Below are 23,826 nucleotides of genomic sequence, written 5' to 3'. Positions count from 1 at the left end.
CTTTCTTTCTTTCTTTCTTTCTTTCTTTCTTTCTTTCTTTCTTTCTTCCTTAGATAGTGTCTCATGATGTAGCCCCTGGCTAGCCTGGAATTTTCTAGGTAGACCAGGCTAACCTGGTATTCACAGAGATCTGTCTGTCTCTGTTTCCCAAGTGCTGGGATTAATGGCATGAGCCCCATACCAGCCAGCTTCTCAGCTTTTAATGCTCAGGAATCACTGGGGAGGGTGTTGTTAATGTGATGAGTTTTTAGGTCTGAGCTGGGAGACAAACTGTTACTTTTTTGTTTTTAGATTTATTTTATACATCTGCATGTATCAGTGTGTGCCACATACATGCCTGGTGCCCACAGAGACCAGAAGAGGGTCTTGTAACTGGAGCTACAGGCAGTTGCGAGCCACCGTGTGGGTAGCAGGAATCAATCTGAGGTCCGCTGTAAAAGCAGCCAGTGTTCTCAATCACTGAGCCATCTCTCCAGCCTCAAAACTAATTTTTTTTTTAAGCTGGATTTTGGTACTGTTTTCAAGTCAATGCAGATGTGCCTGGCTAACTAGCTAGCTCCTTGGAATTGAGGAAGAGGGTGAGTAAGTCGTCTGGACCAGCAAGTGTTGCTGTTCTCTCTCAGGCGACATAAGCAAAATCTGGAAATACAGCTTTTTAGATATGAGGCACAAGGAATAAGAGTCCAGCAGTCTAGAAAAAGAAATGTCTCCTCTCCTGTCCTGCTCTCCACTACCTGGGGCCGATCCCAGGACTTTTCACTACCTAGGTTATCTTTCTACCTCAGGGTGACAAGTCTTTTTCACGTGGAAATGTTTAGCAAAACTGTTCCCACAGCAACCAGGAAGTCAGGTAAACCTCCCTTCCAGATAGGAGCTTTCCACTAGTAAAGAATTCCCCAGGTGTGTGGCTGAGTTTTTGTTTGGCAAATCACTGTCTAATCCAAAGTAAACATGAAAAGAGACTAAACCATCTTTACAATTCTGAGTCTTGACCATATTATACATGCCAGGGGTTTATTCACTCCCAAGTGGCAGAAGAGACTTGGATTAGAGATTTTTTTTTCCTGCTGTCCCTCCTCCCCAAGATCCTTTGGCAAACAGAAACAAAAAACCAAAGATAAGCATAAGCAAAACTAAATTAATAAAAATTATACCTCAATTGAGACCACTTTTTCAGGTGATTTCTAGGCTGCCATCTTTAAAAAGTAGGCATTAAGAATGCATTGTGTGGGCTGGAGAGATGGCTCAGTGCTTAAGAGCAGTGGTTGCTCTTCCAGAGGACCCAGGTTCAATCCCCAGCACCCACATGGCAGCTCACAGCTGTCTGTAACTCCTCTTCCAGGGGATCCAACACCCTCATGCAGACACACATGCAAACACCAATGTACATTAAAAAGATAAAGAATGCACTAGCTTCAGCTCAGGAGATAGCTCAGTTGGTAAAGTACCTGCCTGGTACCTTCGAGGACCTGAGTTCACATCCCCATCCCCAGCTCCTCCCGCCCCTGTAAAAGCTGAGCATGGCAATGCTCATGGTGGTGTCTGTAGGTGGATCCTTGAGGTTGACTGGCTAAGCAGCCTAGCCAATCGGTGAGCTCCCTATTTCAAAATTAGACCGTGGACAGCAACAGAAGATGAAGCCTAACATCAGCCTCCAAAAAGAATACATGTACACACACACACACACACACACACACACACAGAGAGAGAGAGAGAGAGAGAGAGAGAGAGAGAGAGAGAGAGACACTGCACTGCCTCGACAGGAGTGGTGTCATGTGCATATAATTCTGAAAATTGGGGAGAGGAGGCTAGAGGACCAAAAGCTCAAGGTTATCCTCAGCTATAAACAAATGAAAGGCCAACCTTGACACACAAAGCCCCCAACTCAAACAAACAAACAAACAAACTCTAAAACCAAAAATAATATATTGGTGCTAGGGAGATTGCTCAGTGGGTAAGGTGCCTGACCGTCAAACATGAGGACCTGAGTTCAAATTCACAGTTCCTTGAGGGCAGAGAAAGGTAGATTACCACTTGGCCAGTCAAGCCATTTGGTAAACTTTGGGGTCAGTGAGAGATCAGCGAGAGCAATAGAAGATACCACATGGATGTGCACACACGTGAAGATGCACTTCCATGCACATGAACACACACCCACACACAGGAGAAGGGGAGGGAAAGAGGAAAAGGGAGAGAGAGAGAGAGAGTTTTTTAAATCTGGAAATGGTCAAGCTGCATCTTCAGCATCTGGGTTCACTCAGCACCAGACACCTCTCCTACACCCCTCACACTTGACCCCAGTGATACCACAGTGCTGTATTTGAGGCACACCAGTGTCAGAGTCTACACCACATCTTCCCGACCTCCAAGGTCAGACCCCTGTATCTGTTTTCCAAAATAAACCTGGGGATAACATCACCAAAGCAAACAGTAAGCGGATGGGTCTGAAAAATGCAGTGGGGCTGACCGTTCAAACAGGCCCGGATTCAAGTTACGCCTGCTTCAGCCTTCATCATCAGAAACCTCAAGGAACAGCCAGCAGATAGAGAGAAACAGAAGACATTCAACACAGTGGAACTGTCACTTTTGATAAGACTGTCAGCATTATTTGACAGATGTGGTATCTATTCCTTAGCTAGAGAACTCTCTGAAACCACTAGACTCTGGAGACTTCCAAATCTGTGGGCTGTAGGGTTGATATCTTCCATCCTTTTGATGGGTGAAGGAGATCCACAGTGGTGCAATGGAATGTGGGACAATGTTCAAATAAAGCAAGATTAGGGGATGGGAAAGAGAGAAAGGATGTGAACAGGTTTGAGTATGGAAGGAACCAACTAGGGCAGGCTTAACGATTACTTCTAGAAAGAACGCTGGGCATCAGGAAGCGTCTGGAAGAAAACTCTTAGTAGTGAAGAAACAAAAACAAAAACACAGAAAGCCCTTGGTTGTTTGTGCCCTAATGAACTCCGAAGAAGGCATAAGCTCACCATCCACTTAATTATAGTAACTTTTAATTTCATCCAACACCATACGCGACCACTATGCGATACACAACTGACCCTAATGAGATCAAGGTGGCATGTCTGAAGTACACCATCGTCGAGGTTTGTGCCACGTCTTCCTGATTCTACTTTCAGAGATTTCAATTACCTGTACTTACGTACAGGTAGCTGAATGTTAAATGGAAATTTTCAGAAACAAACAATCATGAAGTTTTAAGCTGAACACTATTCTGAATAGTGTGCTGAATTCTCCTGCCATTCTTTTCAGTGCTGTTTGGGGGAATGAATCATTCCTTTGCTCAGTGAACTGGCAATGTGTTCGCTGCCCTTCTGTTAGTCACTTGGTAGCTGTCCTGACGATCGGACCTACTATCGCTGTCCTAGTTCAAATAATCTTTACTTTACTTAACAATGCCCCAAAGTGCAAAGGGCAGTGATACTGGCAATCCTGATATGCCAAAGAGGGTTTGGTTAGGTGAACAGTGAGTTCCCGGTAAGAAACAACATCTTGGCGTGCAAATCACCGAGCTCCCGGTGAACTAGAAACTTTGTGAGACTGTACTAGGGGTTGTTCTTCTCTATTAGTGGGTGAGCACGCACGTCTCCACATACACACATGTGGGGACCAGTGGGCGTCCTACATCTGTCTCCATCTTATTTTCATGAAACTGGACCCTTGCTCTTTCACCTAGACTGGCTGGTCTGGGAGCCCTCAGGACCCACCTGTCGCAGACTAACTTTGTATCTGGGTCCTGGGAATCCAAACTGCTTGTGTGTTAGACTCTTTACACACACCGAGCCATTCCCCAACTCCGCATCCTTAAAAATTACTTTTGAAAGATTTGTTATTTTTATCTCATGTGTCTACATGTTTGCTTGAGTGAATTTATGTGAGTTATGTGCTTCTGTGTGGGAGCTCCAGGAGGCCAGAATATGATATCAAATTTCCTGGAACGGAAGTTATAGGCAATTCTGAGTCACCATATGGATGCTGGGAATTGAACCCAGGTCTATCTGCAAGAGAGCAGTTGCTCTTAGCTACCGAGCCATATCTCCAGTCTCTCAAGAGGTTTTTGTTTTGTTTTAACATCCTGGAGTCTGAGCTGATGTAAACATAAAGTTACAGGAGCCCATTGCTTCAGACCAAGCTCCCACTCCTGCCTCTAAGGATTAGACTATAAACAAAAAGTGGAAGGACTCACAGTAACATATATCATCAAACTATTTAATTCACCTTCAGAGAAATCAACATTAAAGAGATTTTTTTTTCAAACAAGCGGTTTTCAATTAACACACTGATGAAGCTCCTTCGATGACCTATACTTTCTCAAAAACAAAAACAAAACAAAAAACCAAATTAACCTAAAGTAACTAGGATTTTTCAAATTATTTTTGGCCCTGTTTCACAAAGAATATCACGTTGAAATGACAAACCACTTTTCCTTTCCTTCTCAGTCTGTGTCCCAGACTCTTCTGAAATTCTCTGTGTAGTCCAGGATGGCCTTAAACCTGTATGGGTCCCCTTGCTTCAACCGCTTGAGTACTGGGATTACAGGTACAAGCCACTGTGCCAGGCTCACTTTTCCTTATTTCTTTCCTTTTTTTTTTTTTCTGACTTATATAACTATGTTTCTCTTTTTGGAACATTTATTTCGTGATGTTCCTGATTCTAAAATAAAAACTATATCCAACTGAAGAAGACCTTTACATTGTTGTGATTTTATTTTTGGCAACACCGAATGGGAAGTTGAACTCTTTTCCTCAGGGAAGGGAGTTCCCTGATATTTAGGTGGTCAGATGGACAGGCTGTAGGAAAGACTGCTGATTCCCGCTATTGCTCATTCTCTGGGTCCATCTCCCCACCTTCCACCCCACCCCTGTTTCCCTCTCCTTCACTCTTAGGTTAGGAATTTAGTCTAGGGCCTCTACATGGTAGGCAAGTGATCTAACTCTGAGGTGTAACGTGTATCCTTGGCCTTCATTTTATTTTCTATTTTCAGACAGGACCCACTAAGTTGTCCAGACAGGCCTTGAGAGGCCTGTGCCAGAACACTTGACCTACCCCCTGTGGGCATAAAGCCTGCCCAGTTGGAGAGCGAGTTTCCAGTATAGCCACTGCTAGGCATTCTTACCAAAAGAATGTGATATGAATCGGTGTGGAGAACCTCTACATTACTTTATGTTCCTCATTCTGTTCCCTTCCCAGTAGAGAGAACATGCCATAATGTACCAAGATGACAAAATGCTTCAAGTTTAGTATTTGTTGCAGGTAAGTCTATAAGAAATTACAATCCAAATATATCTGACTGGAGGGCAAAATACTAGAATCCTTCCATTAAGTGCAATTTGGGAAAAATTTGCCCCCAAACTATATGTACCTTGACTCATTTTTTTAAAGTGTATTTTATTTGCACATATTTTTTTTAAGTAAGCTGATCATAACATCTTTTAAAAAAAAAGATTTATTATTTATACAACATCCTGCCTGCACACCAGATCTTGCTATAGATGGAGATGAGCCACCATGTGGTTGCTGGGAATTGAACTTAGGACCTTTGGAAGAACAGTGAGTGTTCTTAACCTCGGAGCCATCTCTCCAGACCATTTGCACATATCTTAAATCATGCACATACAAGGTTGTTTACTGTACCAATGGTTGCTCTATTAAAAACCACTTAATATATTAAATGTATCATCACTACTTTAAAAAATGATAGAAAAGGACTGGTCTTATATAAATAGATCATTAGAAAAAGTGAAAACACTAAAGGAAGAACAATAAGGAATGTTACACATAGGATAAACCCACTAAAATCGGTACATCTAAACAAACTAAGCAAAAGAGAGGACCCTAACTAAAACCCTCAATCCCCATCCTGAAAGGCAAAGAGGATGGACATCAGAAGAAGAAGAAAACAGGAAACAACCTAAGAACCTGCTACAGAGGGCCTCTGAAAGCCAGAAGAAGAAAACAAGAAACAACCTAGGAACCTGCCACAGAGGGCATCTGAAAGCCTCTGCCCTGCAGACTATCAAAACAGATGCTGAGCCTGATGGCCAACTGTCAGGCAGAGTGAATGGAATTTTATGTAAGAAGTGGGAAATAGCAAGAGCTGGAGAGGACAGGAACTCCACAAGGAGAGCAACAGAAGAAGATAATTTGAACACAGGGAACTTCCCAGAGACTCATACTCCAACCAAGGACTATTCATGGAGATAACCTAGAACCCCTGCACAGATGTAGCCCATGCCATTTCAGTGTCCAAGTGGGTTTCATAGTAATGGGAAGAGGGACTGCCTCTGACATAATCTGATTGGCCTGCTCGTTGATCACCTCCCCCTGAGGGGGGAGCAGCCTTACCAGGCCACGGTAGAGGACAATGCAGCCACTTTTGATGAGAACTGATAGACTAAGATCAGAAAGGAGAGGAGAACCTCCCCTATCAGTGGACTTGGGGAGTGGCATGCATGCAGAAAGGGGAGGTAGGGTGGGATCGGGAGGGGAGGAGGGAGGGGCTTATGGGGGGATACAAAATGAATAAAGTGTAATTAATAATAAACAAAAAATAATAATAAAAAAATAAGGAATGTTACTTTTTGTGAAAGGAAAAGAATATAAAATCTTACATTTACTTGATTGCATTTTTGAAAGAAGTTTTCTAAGAATACATGAATAATGAATATAATCATATATAAAAATAAGATGACCATATAAGTTGAGATTTAAATAACAGTTTCTAAAGTGAAAGGAAGTATTACTAATTACTTCAGGTTAACAGATGAAAAATAGCATTGTTCTGAACAAAGTGGTATGTATATGACCAATACTTTAAAAAGATACAGGGTGTAACAGAGAAAGGGAATACACATAGGTGTGTGTGTGAGTATGTACATTAAACCTATATTGTATCTTAGACTTTTGTGGGACAAGGTCTCTCGTAATCCAAACTGACCTCAAAATTGCTAAGTTAAGGGAGCATAGCCTTGAACTCCTGATCTTTCTGCCTTCAGGAGTGCTGGTATTACAGATGACCACACCAAGATTGGCCTTTTTTTTTATAAAGGGAATTGCCGAAAAAGCCCATTATTATCATAAAGTATGCAGTTGAGTTTCTCATGTGTGGGGAAACACAGACATCAGCACACCTAAGCGGTGGAGATTCATCCTGGGAAGATCATTTTCTTGACCATAGTATATTCCCTACTAGGTAAATTATCTGAAAAACCAGCCTGCTTCCATTCTAGGCTTAAAAGCCATCTTATAGTAAAGACAGACTAGATTCCTTCCTGTATATGATTAAACCTTTGTTTCCCATGTATTGGGCTATGGCCCCACCAATAACCGGAACTACAAATGGTTCTGCACTGCCTGTTCCAGGAATAGAAATCATGTTTTTATTTCAAAAAGAGGTTTATAACCACCTTGAAACCCCACTTTGTTTCTAAAGGTTTTGTGACCACCTATGACTACCTTGTTTTGCCCACCTTTCAACCATGTCTTTGTTTCAGGAAGGACTAGCTTGTGCTTACATTCTGCTCCTGACACCCCTGCCTATTTTGCCTTCCAGAGACCCCATTTGGAAACTCCCTGGCCCTGAGCTATTCAGCCTTGTCTCCCTCACGTCTGGGGCGGGGAGGAGGAGGAACCCCTCAAACTCTGCCTTGGGGGGAAAATAAATTCGTGCCTTAGTTCACGAATAAAAAAAAGTTTGCCTTAATTAACCGCTTGCTTTAACTAATTTAGCCATGATGATTTGGGTCGATGGTCTTTTTCCTCCCATCTCTGCGGTTTGTGTGTGTGTTTAAGAGACGCCTTAAAGAAGGAAGGTGAGGACGATAATCTTTAGACCCGGAACTGAAGTGAAAATCCCGTAGTTTCACCAGCCGGGCCTTTACTGAAGCTGCACAGGTACACGCCTTCAAGCTCTTCAGCCAATCCCAGGTCGGAGCGTGAGAGCCGGCGTCTCTCGGGAGGCCTGGGCGGGACTCAAAGCAGAGGAGAGGAGTTTTGTGTCACTCAACCCTTGTGGGCGGGGCTAATTCCGGCTCCCCTCCTCGACGCTCTGGCCCGCACAGGCGCTACTCTATGGCACCTCGCGTTCCCTCTGCCTGCATTCTGGAGGCCCACACTCGTTTCCTTTCTGGCTGCGAGCGGTCCCTCAGCCGCGGCTGAGGTGGAAGAAAGATGGCGGCTGCCGTGCGACAGGATTTGGCCCAGCTCATGAATTCGAGCGGCTCTCATAAAGATCTGGCGGGCAAGTGAGTATTCCCTGGGAGCCCAGAGGGGGGAGGGAGGCCACCAGTTTACCTTCCCAGGGGTGACGGGGCCCTCGGGGTGAGGCTCGAGGTAGGCCTGACTCAGGGGGGCGGGCCTGAAGCCGGCTGCGGCGGTAACTGCTGGAGCCGTGGAAAGCTGTGGGGACCGTTTGCGGGGGCCTGACCGTCCCAAGACCGTCCCAAGACTGCCAGCTTCCTGGGTCCTTGATAACGTCCTCCACGGGCGCCTTTGGCGTCTGCGAGCGTGGGAGAATGACGGCTCCCCCGGCCGTGGCCGCCTTAGCGTCTCTCTGGCCAACCCGACAGTTCTAACTGCTGTTTGCTGCCGCCCCCGCCCGCGTCTTGGTGGAGGTAAATTTATGGTCTGGACTTGGATGCAGAGAGGTGTTTTGTTTCGTTTTGTTTTGTTTTTTTTGAGGCTTGACGGGCCGGGAAGGTATGGCCGCTGTCATGTCGCCCAGAACTTCTCAGTTTATAGCGTGTTGGTGGGGGAATGGGGGTCCTTATGTTCCGATACCCTGTCACCAACTCTGTAGAAGGGAACGCTGCAGAATGTCCTCGGGCTCAGGGTGTCTAGAACGGTGGTGTTGCCAGGCTGCTTAGGAGTTTTGTTGAAACCTTAGAATGCGTAGGTCCATTCCAAGTCAAACTTTGAGACATGTGTCAGTACCCCCAGGTAGTTGTTTTGGCAGTTTCACACTCGTTTTCTGTTTGTAGATTTCACAGCTTTGCTTTCTGCTGATAGTATGGCTCCGATTGATCCTAAGGTTTACATCCTGACAGCTGAGAGCACGTAGGTCTAATTAATGAAATATTCTTGCTCAAACCTGCGCAATGAAATGGTGTATATGTTGTGTGGCTGCTGTGCTGCTTTTCTCTGTAGTAAATAATGTCTTCTTTATTAGTGGGTTTTTCTGCCAAAAAATACCTTAGACTTACCTGATTTTTAAATGAGTGTGTGTCAAAGTGCTTACCATGCTTAAATATGGTCCCTGATGTATAGAAAACGTCATAGAGTTATTGTTATAAGCGTCGGTAAATACATAGGACTTATTCCAGGAGTTGGAAATAGTTGACTGTGTCTTCACTGTTTAGTCTTTTTTTGCATGTATTAATACTTTTTATAGATTTAGTCAAAAGTAAAACTAGCTTATGTATCCCCTCGTATTTCCTTGATTTTTGTTTTTCTCTATTACAGAAAACACTAACTTTACAAGTTATCAGATAGAATACAGTTGCTCAGACTTGAAAGAATTCTGGAACCGCAGCTATTTACCTCTTTAGCTCAGAATTGGAGACAAACAGTGGTATGCCTCCAATAGAGTGTTTCTTTTTTTCTACTGCTGCTTAATAAATACACAATTTAGTAGTATAAAAGTACTCTTTTCCCCCTCAGGATACTGAGTGTTGCTTGGGCTATTTTCCTGATCTTGCCTGGTTCAGTTATGCAGATTAATTTGGCTGGTGCTCCAGTTAGGGCTGGGCTCATGTACACAACTATCTGGCTGTTAGCAGGGTCTTTTTTTTTTTTTTTTTTTTTTTTTTTTTTTCCCTTATTCCATGGTGTAGCTTTGGCTTTCTTCTGGGACTTCCTTCATCAGAGTGTCCTAACAGAGTGAGGATGGAAGCTGTAAGGCTTCAGGCTAGTCTGAGAAGTCTCACATCAGTTCTGTGATATGATGAATGCAAGTAAGAAGACCAGCCCAGATTTAGGAGGAAGGGAAATGGAGCGTACCACCAACACTTCCGTAACAAAGTGATATTGCAGAGGAATATGAACTTGGGAACTATTACTGTGGCAGTCTACCACATGGGTTTCTTGTTAAGAGTAAATGAAATAATTGATAAATGTTAGCCCATGCTGTGCTAGCCGGCACCTTCCTCAATACTGCTTTCTTTTCTTGTCCTAAGATTTAGTTTATTGTTGGGGCACTTGGGGAGGCCAAGGCAGGCAGATCTCTGTGAGTTTGAGGCCAGCCTGGTCTACAAAGCGAGAGAGCCAAGGATACACAGAGAAACCCTGTCTCAAAGCCAAAAAAAAAAAAAGTTTATTATTTTTATTTCTGTGTATGTGAGTATGAGTGCAGGTGCCCATGGATGCTGAAAGAGGGAGTCAGCTCCCTGGACCTGGAGTTACAGGTGGTTGTGGCCATCTGATGTGGTGCTAGGAACTGAACTCGGGTCCTCTGGAAGAGCAGCAAGCAATTTTAACCACTGAGCCATCGCCAGGCCTCACTGCTGCTTTCTGAGAATATTATTGTTGGCCTTCCCTCTAGGTATTTACCCAGTACTATTTGGGTAAGAATGTGTCACGATGTTTATCTTCATAACAAAGCAGTTCTGCTAGCCACATACTTTATGAAGTACATGTGTCAAAGTCATCTGTTCAGTTAAGGTGTTTGGTTGGTTGTTTTTTTTTTTTTTTCCAATTGGGACCTGAGAAACAAAGGCCCCACTGTAAGGAATTATGCAGTACAAGATTTCTAATACTGATACTGTCTGTTCCATACAGTGTGTTGTTCAAGAACTGTTGGTTAAATCAGTGAATAGCCAGAAGGGGACATAACTTCTTCTGAACCCACGTTTGTCTCAAAGCTCACTTTTAATCAACTTGACTATATTGCTTTCATTGTTAAAAACTCAGAAGTGCTTTTATTTATCCAAAGTTAGTATGAGAAACTGGCCATATAAAAAGTATTTTGTTGTTGTAGATATAGGCTACTTTTTTTTTCATATAACATTTATTACCTCTTATGAAGCTTTAGAAGAGGGCACTGGAGCAATGGCTTAGCTACTAAGTGCACTTTTCTGTTCTTGCAGAGGACCTGAGCTCAGTCCTTAGCATTCACATGGTGGCTATTTATATTTATAACTTCAGTTCTATGGGCTCCACTGGCCCTTTCTGACCTCTACAGGTACCAGACATGCATGTGGTGTGCAGACAAACGTGCAGGCAGAACATCATACCCATACAAGTAAATAAATCTTTTTTCAAGAAAGTTTTAGAAGCCAGGCTTAGTGGTGAAGGCTTTAATTTCAGAGTTTGGGAGTTGGAAGCAGGCCAGTCTCTGTGTGTTCCAGGGCACCCAAAGGCTACATAAAGAGACCCTACCTCAAAAAAGTAAAAAACAAAAAACAAAACAAACAACAAAAACCCCAAACCTTTAGAAGAGAAAGAGAGCCTGGAAAGGGAACATGTGAAGGTAATTGCTGTGCTAGGCTCTCTTGAAATTGGCCAAACTGCTTGGCTCGTCCACATTTGATTCAGATGTTACTTCTGGGAAGCATGCTCACATGCTCACACCCATCCCCACACTGGACCTGTGCCCAGCCGTAACCTACTTTTACTTGGACATACTTTATATATATATATATATATATATATATTTTTATATTTATATATTTTAGTTTTTTTTTTTTTTTTTTTTTTTTTTTTTTTTTTTTTGGCAGATGTTACGTCTTTGAGAGCAGGTATTAGGCTGTGGGGTATAGGTCCTTCCTGAGTCAATCAAATATGACCTAGAAAACTTCATCCTCCCAGTTTCAGAGCATGGAAGAGATCCAAAAGGCATGGGGGGGGGGTCTTTGCAGTTTAAACATTTATTTTTGTTTGTTGTTTTGAGAAGGGCTTCTTGTAGCCCAGGCTAGCCTCCAACACTGTAGCTCAGGATGGCTTAGGACTCCTTCCTGATCCTTCTGCCCCAGGCTCCTCAAAGCTGGGTTTACTAATGTGCTCTGGCAAGACTGCTAAGATTTCATTTTATGAGAAGTCATTAGTAATAGAAGACCTCTTAGTTGCCCTTGCTTGCCAAGAAGACTTTTCCAGAAGGAAAGAGTAAGCTTGTCCTCTGTTCCCGTGAGGTGACGTTGGATCAGAATGTGCATGTGCACGCTATCTGCAGTGGCGGAGACTGGCTAACCCAAAGACCCTTCTGACTCAGATCTTTGCTTTCTGTTAGTCCTCCGGGACAGGCTGATGGTTCCCGTGTCCACAGTAAATGCCAGACACTAGGTGGCAAGTAGATAATGGCTCTAGCCTTATATGTGGAGGTAAAGAAACAGAGAAAACATACTTTTTTTTTTGTTTTCCAAAGCAAACAACTTTATTTAAGAATGAGAAAGAACTTCTGAGAGAGGGAGGGACTGCAGGGGAGGAATACTCACACACACAAAGAAGCCTGGGAATCACATAGAGGTGAAGCCCGGGTACAGCCCATGTCTGTGAACTTCTAACTAATATAGCCACCATTTTGGCTTTATATTAATTTGACCAAACGTGGCTATGTTTTGGTTTATTTTATTTTATTTTATTTTTTTAAGAAAGGGTCTCATTCATACTCCAGACTGTCCTGAAACTCATTACATAGCTCATAGTCACTTCTAACTCATGGCAAACCTCTTGCCTCAGTTTCCTAACAAATAATGACCTGTTTGTTTTCAACTAAAATGTATTAGAGTATTTTTCCGCCAGTATTTCCCATTGCCACTAAATAAAAATAGAATGCTTAAAGATCAGGAGATTACTAGAAGATTATTTCTCTGAAAAATTATATTAGTACTTGCTTGTTTTATTATTGGCAACTTTACTATAAAGCACATATATAAATAGCAGTTAGCTTTTATTATGAAATAAGCCACTGAAAAAGTCACGTAGTGACTTAAAACATTATTTAGTTTACAGTTTTGTAGGTTGACAGTTTGGTTTAGGCTGAGGTAAAGAACTATCTGCCCAAATGGTCCTGCTTCCACTTGACCTCCTATGTGCATCTGTAGTGAGCTGCAGGCCAGGTGCCCAGCTCTGCTTCTGAGTGGCGGCTAGCTAATATGTGACAACAGGGTTTCAAAGGGAATGAATGAATGGGGTGGTGGAACAAACTTACAAAGTCAAATTGCAAAGTGACATAGACACAGGGAGTGAAAGAAAAACCACTTTTTGAACATACTTAAAGTTGCTGGGCTGAGCTTCACTGGGAAGCCCAGTGGACATATTTTGGATAGCTCTGAGACTTGTCTTTTGGGTTATCTCCTTACCTGTCACCCCTTTTTTTTTTTTTTTTTGGACAGTGTCTCATTCTGTAGCTGAGACTGCCTTTGAACTCATTATAATTCTACTGCTCCACCTTCTAAGTATTGCAATTATAGACATGGGCCCCCATTCCTGGTCTAAGTAATGCCTCTTCATTACATCTGGTCTGTCTTATTTGTCCTCTAGACTCCAGTGAATCCTCTGTTCAGAACATCTGATGGGAACTTCTGTATCTTCTGCTCTCTTGTGTATTCTTTCATTTTTATGCCTCCTTCTAGACCTTCACATCTGCTTTCTGCTTTAGCCGTTCTTCAGCTGTCTCATCTGCTGTTGGGTATTTAAGTTGGTTATAGTATCTTTCAGTTCTGTAATTTCTGATGGTTCATTTTCCAAATCTCACTTCATATTTCCTAGTTTCTTGTTGAACTTCAAAGCTTACCTTATCTCCCTAGGCGTGATTGTATTACAGTTTTTCTGGCTTCAGCATCAGTTTCTAGTTGTTGCAGTTGGTTGCTGCTTTTGTTGATGATAAGCTAATATTGTCATGTACCTTCCTAATCCTTTTTTTGCAAATTATTTTTAAAGTTCTTTTTAAAGACAATTTGAAGCCCAGCATGCTGTGTTTCAGAGTTTTTATTTCCTTCTGTCAGCACCTGCTAACAGTCTAAGACAAAAGGCTTCCGAATTTTTTTTCCTAGATAATACCTGATATTGAATTTGTGACCTCATTTCAAAGTGTTTGTGTTTCCTTGTTTGGCATGCATATAACTTAACTCATATACCTCCAGCTTTGTTAGTCTCCCAGAAGCAGCGGGTTGCCTTTCAGTGTTACCAGCAGGTTTAAGAGTGCTCCAGAGGGAGCCTCCCTCTCTCTGTTCTGGAAGAGTCTTCACCACCTCACTTCTCCCTCCACTGCCTTTGAGGACTAGAAAATGCCTCCAGGAAGAGGCTGCGGTTCACTTCAAATTCTTATTTTTCCCCCTGCTTCCCATGTCTTTTTTATGTACTTACTTAACTGTGTGTGTTCATATCTGTAGGTGCATGTGAGGTCGATGGACAAATTTCAGAAGTTATCAGCTCTCTCCTTCCATCATGGTTGCAGGGATAGAACTCAGGACATTAGGCTTATATGGCAAGTGTTTTTTTTTTTCCCACTGAGCTGTTTCACTGGCACTATTACAGTCTTCCTATCCCCTTTTCTGTCATGTTCCCTGAGCCTTAGAGAGAGTGATAGAGAAATCCTATTTATTGCTGGGCAGGGGTGGCATACGACTTTAATCCCAGCACTTGGGAAGGCAGAGGCAGGTATATCTCTGTGAGTTTGAGGCCAGCCTGGTATAGAGTGAATTTCAGGACAGCCCAGGCTGGTCTTGATCTACTTGCCTCTGCCTCCCAAGTGCTGGGACTAAAGGTAGCCACCACCACCTTTGCTGCCACCACCACCACCTGGCTGCCCAGTTGTTTGTCTTTGTAGTTACCATTGCCCACTGTAAAATGAAGTTTTCTGACCAAAACTTACGGTAGCACTGTAATCATAAACATAATCATAAGCGTAAATTATTTTGAAGGCCCATTTGGTAGACATGTCTGCTCATTTAGCAATATGCCTATAGCACCTTCTCTTCTAGGGCCCATAATCTCCCATCTATAGGCTTTTTGACTCAGTCTCCAATATCAGATATGAATTCTCTTCTGTGTAGAGAATTCAAATCCAATCAGAAAGTGGTTGCTTATCTCTTATTGACTTGGCATTATTAGGCCAGTAGGCATCGTACCCTGCTTAACTTTTCCTGTTACCATCTCAGCCACGAGAATGTCATAGACCAACTTTATCTGTAAATTCCTTATTACCTTACATGGTATCTTTGGTTTCTTCGTTTTTGTTTTGAGATAGGGTTTCTCTGTGAGCCCAGGCTGGTGCTGGCCTTGAATTCCTGATCCTACTACTACTTCTGCCTCCAGGTGCTGGGTTATAGACAGACCACCATGCCTAGTGTGAGCAGGCCATTTCTAACGTAACTGGGCTAGTTTAAAACTTACTTGCGTTAGGATGTTTTTCCTATTACCAGGACAGACTAATGGCAAGTTATGAAACTGTGTTCAAATTTATGTAAGTCAGGGGCTGGAGAAATGGCTCAGTGGTTAAGAACACTGACTGTTCCAGAGCACCCAGATTGATTTCCCAGTGCGCACATGGTGGTTAACAACCATCTGCAACTCCAGTTCCAGATCTGATGCCCTCCTCTGGCTTCTGTGGGCCTGCATGCATGTTGTGCACAAGACATTGATGTAGGCAAAACACCAATACAGAAAGTATAAATAAATAAATCTAAAAGAAAACTTTTTATTTTTTTGAGACAGGGTTATTCTGTGTAACCACCCTGGCTGTCCTGGAACTCAGTGTTTTATAGACCAGGCTGGTCTTGAACCCATGTAGATTCTACCTCTGCCTCCCAAGTGCTGGGAGTAAGGGTTGTGTGCCATCACCCTCAGTCTTAACTGTAGGTTAGGCATCAAATTTATCTAAGTGCTCATCTTTGCATAAGATACTCTAGGGTATGTAAATGTAAGACTTAGCTGTGACCTTGTTTTAACACAGTATAATCAAACTTGACAAATAAATCAAGCAAAAAATAAATGACACACCAGTAAGCATGATCTACCTGAAAAGGTGACCAGATCAATAAATAAGTAGACGCGGACATAAGAAAAATTAAAATTTGTATATACGTGAATTTGTGTGTATGTGCGTACTTTAAAGAGTGGTGTTGGCAAGATGAATTGTAGGTAAAGATGCTTACTAAGGAAGCCTGGAGACCTAGGTTTGATCTGCAGAACCCATGTAAAGGTAAATAGAAAACCAGCTCAACAAAGTGACCATCTGACATCTACATGCACACCACAGTATTTTCATCCCCATCTACAATAATAATTTTATAAGTCTTTTCTGTGTATGGGTGTTTTGCTTGCATATATGTCTGCACTGTGCATGTGCCTAGTGTCCACAGGGGCCAGAAGCTGGTGTCAGATCCCTGGGACCAGATGTTTGTGAGCCACTGTGTAGGTTTTGGGAATTGAACCTTGGTCCTGTGGAAGAGCTGCCAATGGTCTTAACTGCTGAGCCATCTCTGTAGGTCCAATGATAAATGTTTTAAAAAGACAGGAGAGAGGGCTGCAGAGATGGGTCAGTGGTTAGTGTGCTGTTTGATCACTTTTCCAGAGGACTGGTGTTGGGGTCCCAGCATCCACGTTAGGTAGCTTGCAACCACCAGTGACTGAATTCATGGCCTTCATGGGTACCCAAATTTATATGACAGATGCTCACACCAACACACAAATAAAAATGATAAATCTTAAAAATTAACAAAAACACAAAAGATAAAAAATAACACAATTTAGCCCTCTTTTACTGACTCAGTTTAAGAAGTAAAATGTTACCATTGTTAAGTCAGTGCTTCTTTTGTGCAGCATATTGTTTAAGACCGTGTATGTTTCAGTGAACAAAGCAGAAAGAAAAGGGCCCTGTCCTCTTGGAACTTGTGTGTTAGGAAGGAACTTAGTATGACATGGTAATTGTCAGTGTTTATTTTTAGCATTTCTCTTACTCTCTTCATAATGCCACTTTGATGGGATAGGTATGTGGTGAGGGATAGTCGACCAGTTGCTAGAACTGAATGCAGATGTCTGACAACATAAAGAACATTCTATTAGTGCATTTGTCTTGGTGAAATTGGTTTTGTACATACTGAGACATTCAGTCTCTAGTATTGGTTTTGTTGTCTAGTCAGTATTATCTGATTGTTGATGATCCTAGATTCAGGAGCCTCAAATAGTATTCTTGTATGTCTGTATAGCATACAGTTGAAGAAATTGTAACTTATTTTTAAAAGACACTTGAAAGAAAATTGGTATTTTACTTCTAATTCAAAGTGAAAGTTTTCAAGAAAGAGACAGCTTTAGATTCAGTAATACAGAGTTTCTGAACCCATCCTCTGATGAGTTTTAAACAAGTCTTTTTTTATTTTAAGATTTTGTTTATTTATTTTATGTACATAAGTGCTCCATTGTGAAGAGGGCAGTAGAGGATATAGATGGTTGTGAGCCACCATGTGGTTGCTGGGAATTGAACTCAGAACCTCTGAAAAAGCAGATACTGTTCTTAACCGCTGAACCATCTCTCCAGCCCTCTCTGATGAGTTTTAAAATTAAAAAAAATTCCAATATTAAAAACTAAAGGTAGCACCTTAGAATTACAGGTTTAGGCCAGACATGGAGGTACATGTTTTTAATCCCAGCACTTGAGAAGCAGACTCATGCAAACTGTGAGTTCGAGGACAGCCAGGGAAACAAAGAAATCCTGTCTCAAAAAAACAAAAGCAAACAAACAAAGAATTACAAGTTTATTATTTTAAAAATTGTTAAGATTGCATCTGTGTGTGTGTCTGTGTGTGTGTATGTCTGTGTATGTGGTCTGAGAACAACTTCTGGAAAAGTCAATTCTCTCCACTGTGTGAGTTCCAGCAACAGAACTCAAGTGTCAGAATTGGCAGAAAGTGACTTTAATGACTTTATCTGCTGAGCTGTTTCACCAGTCTCAAAGCTTAGTATTTCTTGTGATGGGTTGGAAACTTTAAATATGTGTTTATTATCAGTGTGCTGGAGAGAAAACTGACACCTAGAGATTAATGGAAGAAACTAGGGTAAATAGAAAAGACAGAATACATGTCAAAGTTAGTGGTAGAAATGAATATGTAGGCCAGGGCATGGTGGTGTACCCGGAAGTGTAGCATTTGAGAGATAGACAGAAAGATCAAGAGTTCCAAGTTAGCTGGGCTACATAGAGAATTCAAGGGCAGCTTGGACCTATATCATAGTGAAACTCTGACTCAAAAAGAAAAAAAAGAAAAAAACAGAAACAAATACACAGTTTAGGTGAGTAAACTTTGGGGTTTGGGTTAGACAGTATATGTCTTAGTTTCGTTTGTAAGTCAGGGCAGCAGGAGCTGGAAGCAACTTCTCACATCACAGTTAAGAGCAGAGAGAGAATAAACACATGATTATGCTTAACTGGCTCTCAGTTCTTGTAGGTCAGCATTCCTGCTTAGGAATAGTGCCGCCAACAGGGGTAGGTCTTCGCTCTTCAGTTGTTATCAAGATTTCCAGGACAGTGTCCACAAGCCAATCTGATTAAGATAGTTCTTCATTGAGACTCTCTGCCTCAGTGATCCTAGATTGTTTCAAGTTGACAATTAGAACTAAACATTGTTATTTTATTTGATACTGTTTTAGATATCGTCAGATTTTGGAAAAAGCCATTCAGCTATCTGGGACAGAACAACTAGAAGCACTGAAAGCTTTTGTGGAAGCAAGTGAGTAGAATGGAAGGCCATGCTTGCTTTGTCAGCCGGTTCTACAACAATCATGTTAAATGTGTTTTCAGATTAACTTACTCCAGACTGTTCACCACTCTGAGCTGGGTTATTTTTCAGTTAAATTGTCTTCAAAATTGAAGCCCATTTAGGGTTTTGTGTAGGTGCATTGTGCCAGCCCTTGCACAAAAATAAAGAAGAAAAAAGTATAAAATTTTCAGAAATAAATTTCCCCAGTCTTTTATGTTTCTTAGAAAAGTTACTGTATTTTTTTTCTGCTCTGCAGTAGCAGATATGTAATCAGTAAAATCTAGTATATAGAAACTAATTATGTAACATAAGGTGATAAGGATATGAAAATTTCTGAATAATACATTGAATGTATTAAATGGTAATTTAAAGTAAAATTTAGTTGCTTAATGGAAACTTACAAATTATTGACGTTTTATATTTTTTATTTTCTAACAAGTGGTGAATGAGAATGTCAGTCTGGTGATCTCGCGGCAGCTGCTGACGGATTTCTGCACACACCTCCCTAACCTGCCAGACAGCACAGCCAAGGAGATTTACCATTTCACCTTGGAGAAGATCCAGCCTCGAGTCATCTCTTTTGAGGAGCAGGTGAAAATCCAGAGCATTGTTATTTTATTCTGTTTTAATGAATCAGAAAACTAAAATTACAAATTGCCAGTAGTTTTTTTTTTTTTTTGAAAAAAAATGTTATACAATATATTTTGATTATGTTTTCCCTTCTACCACCTCCTCCCAGGTGTTCCCTATTCATTCAACTTTATGTTCTTTTTTCTTTCTTTAAAAAACAAACAAACAAACATTGCGAGGCAGAGGCAGGTAAATCTCTGAGTTTGGGGCCAGCTTGGTCTACAGAGCAAGTTCCGCGACAGCCAGGGCTACACAGAGAAACCCTGTCTTGAAAACCTAAAAAACAAACAAAAGCCAGAAGCAAACCATGAAACACATATGTGCCTCTGCACATAGGCAAGCGTAAGGGCACACCCACCCTCCCACAAACACACATGGAAGCATAAAAACCACAGAAACAAAAATCAAAATAAACAAGCAAAGACCAATAAGATAAAAAACAAAACAAAACAAAAAACCTGTCCAAACAAACCAAGGTGAAACAAGAAGTCCATAGAGATATCATTAAGTTGGGCCTGGACCCTGCTGCCCTAGAGTGTGGCTGATAGATCCAGAGGGACTGATTTCCCTTTGCCAGAAGCATGTCAGCTATAAACAGCTTCTTGGTTAGGTGTAGGACCCTGTGTCCAATCCCTCTCTCCCTGCTGGGGTGCTGTCTGGCTGGAGCCTGTGCTGGCCCTGTGCCCCAGTTTGTGTGAGTTCCTATATGCACAGTCCTGCTGTGTTAGAACAGTAGATTTTGCTCTAAAGATAAATTATTTTTATGATTTGATCTGATGCTGTTAACTCCTTAAATGAGATAATTTTTGCCGTTTCATATTTTTTTAATAAACCTGTCTAACAGCATTTACAATGTAAATCAGGTAAGCATTAGGATGTTGCAGCTCCAAGTGGAGTGCTATAAAGATTTTCTACTTAATTTTATTTTGTGTATACAGATATGAGGTCTGTATATGCCTCAGGTATACAGGTGCACAGGTGGAGGTCAGAGGGCAGTTCTATAGAATCAGTTGTGTTCTTTCATCTGTATGTGGATTCTGGGGATCAGACTTAGATGATAGACTTTTGTACCAATGATCAATCTCAGTAGCCTTAGTAAGACTATTTGTAAGTTAAGATTAAAGGCACAGGAAAGCTCCAACATCATGTATGTAGCAACACAAAAGCAAAATTTAATACCGAAAACAAAATGTTGCCAAGATACACATTGTAGAAATGTGTTGTTTTAAGTCTCTGTTTTGATGTTCTGTGAATGCAAACTTGATAGAAAAAAAAAAAAAAAAAAAGGATGATCCTACATAAACCTTGCGACTTATTTACCAGCTTAGTAGACTGGACGAGAGCACTGCTTCATTAACGTCTGTGTCTCATTCTAGGTTGCTTCCATAAGACAGCATCTTGCATCTATCTATGAGAAAGAAGAAGACTGGAGAAATGCAGCCCAAGTGTTGGTGGGGATTCCTCTGGAGACAGGGCAAAAGTACGGTGAATATTGGACAGACAAGTGCTCGCTCATACTTTTCTTACATCCTAATGTAGAAGCTGCAAACACAGTGCATTAGGTGGCAGTAAGTGCTTCTCAGAGAGTGCTGAGTTGTCTGGGGCAGAGTATAACAAGGCCACTCTTAGAAGTGGTCTGTTAACACAAAGGTCTTAAGCTGCCGGTGTATTTGTAGTGTCAGTGGAGGTAGAGTTAACACAGGAAAAGACAGAATGAAATCAGCACAATGGATCAGATCCTCTGGGTTCTTGAAGCCATTGTAAGGACTTGGATTCAGAGAAAAATGAGAGGGCCAGGCATGGTAGTATACACCTTTAATCCCACCACTCAGGAGGCAGAGGCAGATCTCTGTGAGTTTGAGGCCAGCCTGGTCTACAAAGTGAGTTCCAAGACAGCCAGGGCAACATAATGAGACCTTGTCTTGAAAAACAAAACAAAAATTTGACACTGAGAATTTGGTAAAGGATTCCCACAAGAGTGTATGAGAAGGGAGTCTGGTAGTGGTGCGGCCATTTTAGCTTGGCATAATCCTGTCTTTAGGGCTTTCCTGTGCTAAAAGGTTAGCAGCATCCAGTTCTTCTTTCTCAGGGCAGCAGCACTGCTGTGCTTCATAACAACCAGAAATGCCAGATGTTTCTGGTGGGCAAACTTGTCCCAGGGATGTGAAATAACTAGATCACAGAACAGGCTGTGTTAGTGACGCGTTTATGCAAGTACACTTTGATTGCTTCTCTTAGTGAAGTCAGATATAGCCATCAGCTGCAACTACAGAGGGGGTGGCAGTTGTAAGTGAGAAAAATACAGGCTATAACTTTGGACAAATGGGAACTTTTTTTCTTTAAAGAAATTATTCATTTTGATTTTTAAAGTAATAAAAGGGTTCTCTTATAGAAAATTAAAGAAGCTTAACATGCAGAACAATTCATATAAATTTCAGTTGTGAGTGGCAAACATAAGCTGTTGATAATTAATAAGCTAATTAACAATTTGAACTCATAAAAATCCTTTCCATGACCTGTCCCTCCCCTACAAAAATCAAAACAAGTAAAGAATTAATTTCAGAGTGACAGCCAAGTGAATTCTAAGGCTTTTTTTTTTCTTGCCATAGGCATTACTGCTTTGGCTGGTAAATCAAAAAGATTACTTTTCTATGAGGATTGATCTTGAATGATGAGTTTTGAATTATGTGAGGCCTCCAGTTCTTCATTCCTGGAGTAAAATTTAACCAGTGGAGGAAGGAAGAAACTGAAAACCACCTGTAGTCTCACTACTACTCTAATTGAGATTATATTTTGTTATATGAATAAAAATACATTTTACTTGGATGGCAGAAATAATTTTAATGATGTTTGATATACCATTATATTCCAAATTGTATGTTTTTGACATAGCGTCTCGCTACCTGCCTGACCTACAACTTGGTATGTAGACCAGGCTGGCCTCAAATTCACAGAGATCTTCCTGCCTTTGCCTCCAGAGTTCTGATATGAAATACGTGAGTCACCATGCTTAGCCAAAGCCCACTATTTCACTTAAAAAAAAAAAAAAGGTGGAGTGATGGCTCAGAGGTTAAGAGCACTGGCTGTTCTTCCAAAGGTCTTGAGTTCAGTTCCCAGCAACTGCATGATGGCTCATAACCATCTATAATGAGATCTAGTGTCCTTTTCTGGCATGTAGGCATACATGAAGGTAGAATACTATATAAATAATAAATAAATAAATCTTTAAAAAGTTGTTGGGGCTGGAGAGATGGCTTAGCTCTGCTCTTCCAGAGGTCTTGAGTTCAATTTCTGGCAACCACATGGTGGTTCACAGCAATCTGTAATGTGATTTAGAGCAGTCTTCTGGCATTTAGGTACATGCAAATAGAGCGCGCGCGCACGCACACACACACACACACACACACACACACACACACACGTATACTCTATTATATACATATATATATATTTGTATATACATACATATATACATAAGTAAATCTTTAAAAAAATATTGTCTATAAGCACTTAGTGATCATCACTTCACTCCTATAAATATAACAGTGATTTTCATTTTTTCTTAACATATATAATTTTAACTTGATAAGTTAATTACCTTTTAATAAATGTGTGGGCATATTCCTTATTGTGTTTTTAGAATTTGGTATCTAGAAGTAAAGTATAGTGGATTAAAAGCATTCACATTTAAAGAACTCAAAGGATAAATAGAGAGTTAATTGCCAGGTTGTTCTCCAGGCAAGCTGAGCCTGGATGTAGTTCCACTAGTAATATCCAAAAAGCTTGAAACTTGGCACTTGTGTCTTTATTTTATGAGATTATCTGCGAATTAGAAGCAGCCATGATATAAAATGATCAATGATGATAAAAACTTAAAAGATCAGTGAATCTTAGCTTATTTTCTGTAACATAATATAATAAGAATTTTATTATTTGTAAAAGAACTTTCTTGACAAAATATTCATTCTTCATTCATTCATTTATTTGTCCTAGACAGTACAATGTAGACTATAAGCTGGAGACTTACCTGAAGATTGCTAGGCTGTATCTGGAGGATGATGACCCTGTTCAGGCTGAGGCTTACATAAATCGAGCATCCTTGCTTCAGAATGAATCCACAAATGAACAGTTACAAATACACTACAAGGTAACAAATGAGCTAATCTGTATTTAATCTTGTGTTGATTAATTATATACCAGGATGTTTCAAAACGTAATTTTTGTGTATTTTAGAGATTCTCCTTGTCTCTTTCCTTTGTCTTTCTTTTCGTCTAATTGGAACATTTTCCCTCCATAGGTTTGCTATGCACGTGTCCTTGATTACAGAAGGAAATTCATTGAAGCTGCCCAAAGGTACAACGAACTCTCTTACAAGACAATAGTCCATGAAAGTGAAAGACTAGAGGCCTTAAAGCATGCTTTGCACTGCACCATCTTAGCATCAGCAGGTGAGCATGTGATTTATGTTTAAATAAAGCGAGTTGTCTCTGCT

The 23,826-nt window shown here is 41.1% G+C and overlaps 1 protein-coding gene across 2 annotated transcripts in view; it reads left to right on the top strand.

Annotated features, from left to right (window-relative positions):
- The first annotated feature begins 8,054 nt into the window (after window positions 1-8,054).
- Window positions 8,055-23,826, top strand: part of Cops4 (COP9 signalosome subunit 4) — a 31,441-nt gene continuing 15,669 nt past the window's right edge. Inside the window, exons 1-6 of one of the 2 annotated variants that reach the window (XM_055594606.1) lie at window positions 8,055-8,261; window positions 18,595-18,674; window positions 19,144-19,295; window positions 20,711-20,814; window positions 23,328-23,481; window positions 23,632-23,782. In XM_055594606.1, coding sequence (XP_055450581.1) covers window positions 8,188-8,261; window positions 18,595-18,674; window positions 19,144-19,295; window positions 20,711-20,814; window positions 23,328-23,481; window positions 23,632-23,782 — 715 coding nt within the window. In that variant the 5' untranslated portion in view covers window positions 8,055-8,187. The remainder of the gene's footprint in view (window positions 8,262-18,594; window positions 18,675-19,143; window positions 19,296-20,710; window positions 20,815-23,327; window positions 23,482-23,631; window positions 23,783-23,826) is intronic. The other variant, XM_055594605.1, reaches the window with a different exon arrangement.

This window comes from Psammomys obesus, unplaced genomic scaffold (genome assembly GCF_907164565.1).
Source record: "Psammomys obesus unplaced genomic scaffold, mPsaObe1.curated_primary_1811, whole genome shotgun sequence".
NCBI classification, from domain to species: Eukaryota; Metazoa; Chordata; class Mammalia; order Rodentia; family Muridae; genus Psammomys; species Psammomys obesus.
Note: the sequence above shows the minus strand (reverse complement) of the source record. Positions and strands in the feature narration are given on the sequence as shown.